The sequence below is a fragment of the Leuciscus leuciscus genome (assembly GCF_965113295.1).
Source record: "Leuciscus leuciscus genome assembly, chromosome: 10".
Classification (NCBI taxonomy): Eukaryota; Metazoa; Chordata; class Actinopteri; order Cypriniformes; family Leuciscidae; genus Leuciscus; species Leuciscus leuciscus.
The window spans coordinates 1,955,386-1,960,385 of NC_138734.1; the positions used below are offsets into that span (position 1 = coordinate 1,955,386).

Here is a 5,000-nt window from a genome sequence, read left to right on the forward strand (position 1 = left end):
GTCGTTCGTTCGTTCGTTCGTTCGTTCGTTCGTTCGTTCGTTCGTTCGTTCGTTCTGTCTGTCTGTCGTTCGTTCTGTCTTTCTGTCTGTCTGTCTGTCGTTCGTTCGTTCGTTCGTTCTGTCTGTCTGTCTGTCTGTCTGTCTGTCGTTCGTTCGTTCGTTTTGTCTGTCTGTCTGTCTGTCTGTCGTTCGTTCGTTTTGTCTGTCTGTCTGTCTGTCTGTCGTTCGTTCTTTCGTTCGTTCGTTCGTTCTTTCTGTCTGTCTGTCTGTCTGTCTGTCTGTCTGTCTGTCGTTCGTTCTGTCTGTCTGTCTGTCTGTCGTTCATTCGTTCTGTCTGTCTGTCTGTCTGTCTGTCATTCGTTCGGTCTGTCTGTCTGTCTGTCTGTCTGTCTGTCGTTCGTTCGTTCTGTCGTTCGTTCGTTCGTTCTGTCTGTCTGTCGTTCGTTCGTTCGTTCGTTCTGTCGTTCATTCTGTCTGTCTGTCTGTCTGTCGTTCGTTCGTTCTGTCTGTCTGTCTGTCTGTCGTTCGTTCTGTCTGTCTGTCTGTCTGTCTGTCGTCCGTTCGGTCTGTCTGTCTTTCTGTCTGTCTGTCGTTCTTTCTGTCTGTCTGTCGTTCGTTCGTTCGTTCGTTCGTTCGTTCGTTCTGTCTGTCTGTCTGTCTGTCTGTCTGTCTGTCTGTCTGTCTGTCTGTCTGTCTGTCTGTCTGTCTGTCTGTCTGTCGTTCGTTCGTTCGTTCATTGTCTGTGTCTATCATGCGTTCTTTTGTTCGTTTGTTTGTTCGTCTATCTATCTATACTAGTGTTTGCATCCATGTATTCTCATGAAGTTTTGGGCCTAAATCAGTATTTGAGTCCTTTAGCGGTTTGTTTTCACTTTATCACTGAGATTCACCGAGATCCACATGTGTGTTGTGTCCGACCATAACCCTTTCACGAGCATCGGTTTATTAATATCTATGGTTTAACAGCTGGTCATGTTCACTAGAGATCTCTGAAGGTTTCGCCTGATCCCTCTGTACACACACACACACACACACACACACACACACACACACACACACACACACACACACAGCTCCAGGTTAATCAGTCTCTCTCTGTTTTCCCCCCGCAGAGCCGTGATTGAAGGATCTGCCCCGCTGTTACAGACACACACACACGGACTCACACACACTCTGGGTCGGATCACACACACTCGACTCGACGTCGTCATGCTGGCTCTCCTGTTGTTTGCTCTGCTGGCTGTTCGCTCTCACGGTGGGTGAAGCTTCTCTGATTAACCAAAGATCACAACCTGGAAACTGGAAACACACAAACAGAGACTCTGACAGGCGGCTCAGGCCTTCACTGATGCCTTCACACACACACACACACACACACACACACACACACACACACACACACACACACACACACACACACACACACACACACACACACACACACACACACACACACACACACACACACAGACACAGACAGATGGAAATTAATGAACAGTGGAGGTGTACAGAATCATGGGAACACGACCAAAAGTTTGGAGTCAGTAAGGTTTTTAAAAAAATTAATAATTTAGTACTTTTATTCAGCAAACTTTTGAACAGCAGTGTATCTATATGTCACAATAATAATAATAATAATAATAATAATAATAATATTTATTATTCTTATTCTTATTATTTCATATAGACATGAAAATATACTTTTTATTGTAGTTAACAGCAATGAGGGAAGCTAAAAGAACTACAGAAGGACTACATAACAGAGACTGTATTCAGGAAACTTAGACTAAACATAAAAGTCCAAAATGACACACAAAACGGGAACATGTGACAACAGGGATGCAATTTCATCAGATTTAATATATTTAAAATCAAGCATGACATTGATATGTTCTGAAATGTCCCATAAAATTGGTGAGGGATCTGTGAAATTTGGTTTCATCGACGCACAGCATGAAAAAAAGATGTGATCTTTCCCAATTAAAAGTCCATCAGAGTCTTAAATAGCGTATCGTAGTTAAATCTGCATATGGCATGAAGGGATTCCTGTGGAAGACTGGATTCAGAGTGAGCTCTGTAATTGGTTCAAATCTGCCTCTGTGGTAAACAGTGTAAAACTGCCCCTCAGTGAAAACACACAGACAGAGCTGGGCAAAAGGAGGAAGGTCAGATTTAGGTTTAGGAAAGTTTAAAAATCAAATCTGTGAATGTTTTGGGTTATTCCCTGTAGAAAGAAGAGAGGAAGACAGACAAAAGGGTTTTTCCTTCTGACTCAGTGTTTGTGTTCACGTGTGTGTGTGTGTGTGTGTGTGTGTGTGTGTTCGGGTGTGGCGTCTGGAACTCAAGCCACAGTTATGGCTGTGTTTCATAGCTCAGTTTAATCCTCAGTACAGAAGTGGATGGCGACTATGAGCTTTATTCCTCAGAGGATCCTCAAAGTACGTAAGGAGTATCTAAAATACAATCCAAGAAGTTTCTCAACTTTTACCTTTCAACAGAAGAGCATAACTCAATATACAAGACATGAATTGGGTGCTAGGATGTATGAGCTCATATGCTTTCATATTTTCATTCCCGGTTTCTCCATTTGTCTGTGTTTCCAGCACGTACAGTGTGTGGTGCGCTAGTCACAGCTCAAGGCCTGCGATCGGACGCGTGCTAATGCAAGAGGTTCGGGGAAACTCATAAGACTTCAACTAACGAAACTTCCAGGAAAATCTTAGTAAGAAAAACACATGGTAATATGTGTTAAATGCAAGTACAGAATGGAAGCTGAAAATATTATGAAAGTATCCCAAGCATTTAATAAACACTAACTATAAATAAATAAAAAAACTAGTGCTGGACAACGATTAATCGTGATTAATCGCATCCAAAATAAAAGTTTGTGTGTACTGTGTATAATTATTTTCTGTATATAAATACAGAGCAATCATGTAACAGGGCAATCATGAGTCACAGCCAATCAGAAGAGTGTGTGGGCGGAGTCTCTCTGTAAACACACTGCACTCGCAACTAAATCAATCATAAGTCACAGCCAATCAGAAGAGCGTGTGGGCGGAGTCTCTCTGTAAACACACTGCACTCGCAACTAAATCAATCATAAGTCACAGCCAATCAGAAGAGTGTGTGGGCGGAGTCTCTCTGTAAACACACTGCACTCGCAACTAAATCAATCATAAGTCACAGCCAATCAGAAGAGCGTGTGGGCGGAGTCTCTCTGTAAACACACTGCGCTCGCAACTAAATCAATCATAAGTCACAGCCAATCAGAAGAGCGTGTGGGCGGAGTCTCTCTGTAAACACACTGCGCTCGCAACTAAATCAATCATGAGTCACAGCCAATCAGAAGAGCGTGTGGGCGGAGTCTCTCTGTAAACACACTGCGCTCGCAACTAAATCAATCATGAGTCACAGCCAATCAGAAGAGCGTGTGGGCGGAGTCTCTCTGTAAACACACTGCGCTCGCAACTAAATCAATCATAAGTCACAGCCAATCAGAAGAGCGTGTGGGCGGAGTCTCTCTGTAAACACACTGCGCTCGCAACTAAATCAATCATAAGTCACAGCCAATCAGAAGAGCGTGTGGGCGGAGTCTCTCTGTAAACACACTGCGCTCGCAACTAAATCAATCATGAGTCACAGCCAATCAGAAGAGTGTGTGGGCGGAGTCTCTCTGTAAACACACTGCACTCGCAACTAAATCAATCATGAGTCACAGCCAATCAGAAGAGTGTGTGGGCGGAGTCTCTCTGTATATATTTGCATGTATATATTTAAGAAATATTTGCATGTATATACTCTATATATATTTATACATAAATAACACATTTTTCTTAAATATATACATGCATGTGTGTGTATTTACATATACAAAATAATTATACACAGGACACACACATATATTATGTAAACACAAACTTTTATTTTGGATGCCATTAATCGTTGTCCAGCAAAAACAAAAAAAAAAAACAAAAAAAAAAAACACATGGTAAAATGTTTTAAATGCAAGCACAGAATGGAAGCTGAAAATATTATAAAAGTATCCAAAGCATTTAATAAACATATGCAAGAGATGTAGAATTTAGCTCAAGTATTGCATAATGAATCAGTTTGACAGGAATCTTACAGTCTAATCGCAGCAGCACTGAGTTAATGAGCAGCATGTGTGTCGCTCTGAGGTGAATCATCAGATGCTTTTATGACCTTTAACCTTTAACGACAGGACAGTGGAGAGGTGACGGGACACAACAGGGCGAAGGAGACTCAGTGACCCGAGGCGGAAGTAAACTTCACCGCACACACACACTAGGCCACGCGTCTGACTGAATTATCTGAGGTTATGGAAGATCTCACGCACCGAATCGTAGCTAAGCCCATGCAGTCTGCTCTGGCCTTCAGAAACCCTTGTTATTTTTCTCCAGCTTGGGTGGATTTGCTAAGATGTATGTAGAAGGAACTGGTAATTAAAGCCAAGCGCATCACAAAACAGAAGCTCGTTGCACTTTGATGTTTTAAGTCTGTGACAGAAATCCTTAGATCTTAGTGGCATGTGGCATCAACACTCTTCTAGCATGCACACTTGTGAAACACACTGCGACCTTAGGTATCAGTACACCGTGTCTTAACCACGCGATACGATTCCAGCCAATCAGAAGAGCGTGTGGGCGGAGTCTCTCTGTAAACACACTGCACTCGCAACTAAATCAGTCATAAATCACAGCCAATCAGAAGAGTGTGTGGGTGGAGTCTCTCTGTAAACACACTGCACTCACAACTAATTAATTCATAAGTCACAACCAATCAGAAGAGTGTGTGGGTGGAGTCTCTCTGTAAACACACTGCACTCGCAACTAATTCATTCATAAGTCACAACCAATCAGAAGAGTGTGTGGGTGGAGTCTCTCTGTAAACACACTGCACTCGCAACTAAATCAGTCATAAATCACAGCCAATCAGAAGAGTGTGTGGGTGGAGTCTCTCTGTAAACACACTGCACT

General features: G+C 42.6%; 1 protein-coding gene across 1 annotated transcript in view; it reads left to right on the plus strand.

The window, feature by feature from the left end:
* The window catches only part of cd276 (CD276 molecule), a 127,866-nt gene that overhangs the window by 10,267 nt on the left and 112,599 nt on the right, over positions 1 to 5,000 (plus strand). The window contains exon 2 of the mRNA XM_082182288.1: positions 1,113 to 1,255. Within this exon, the coding sequence (XP_082038414.1) occupies positions 1,210 to 1,255 (46 nt within the window). The 5' untranslated portion in view covers positions 1,113 to 1,209. The remainder of the gene's footprint in view (positions 1 to 1,112; positions 1,256 to 5,000) is intronic.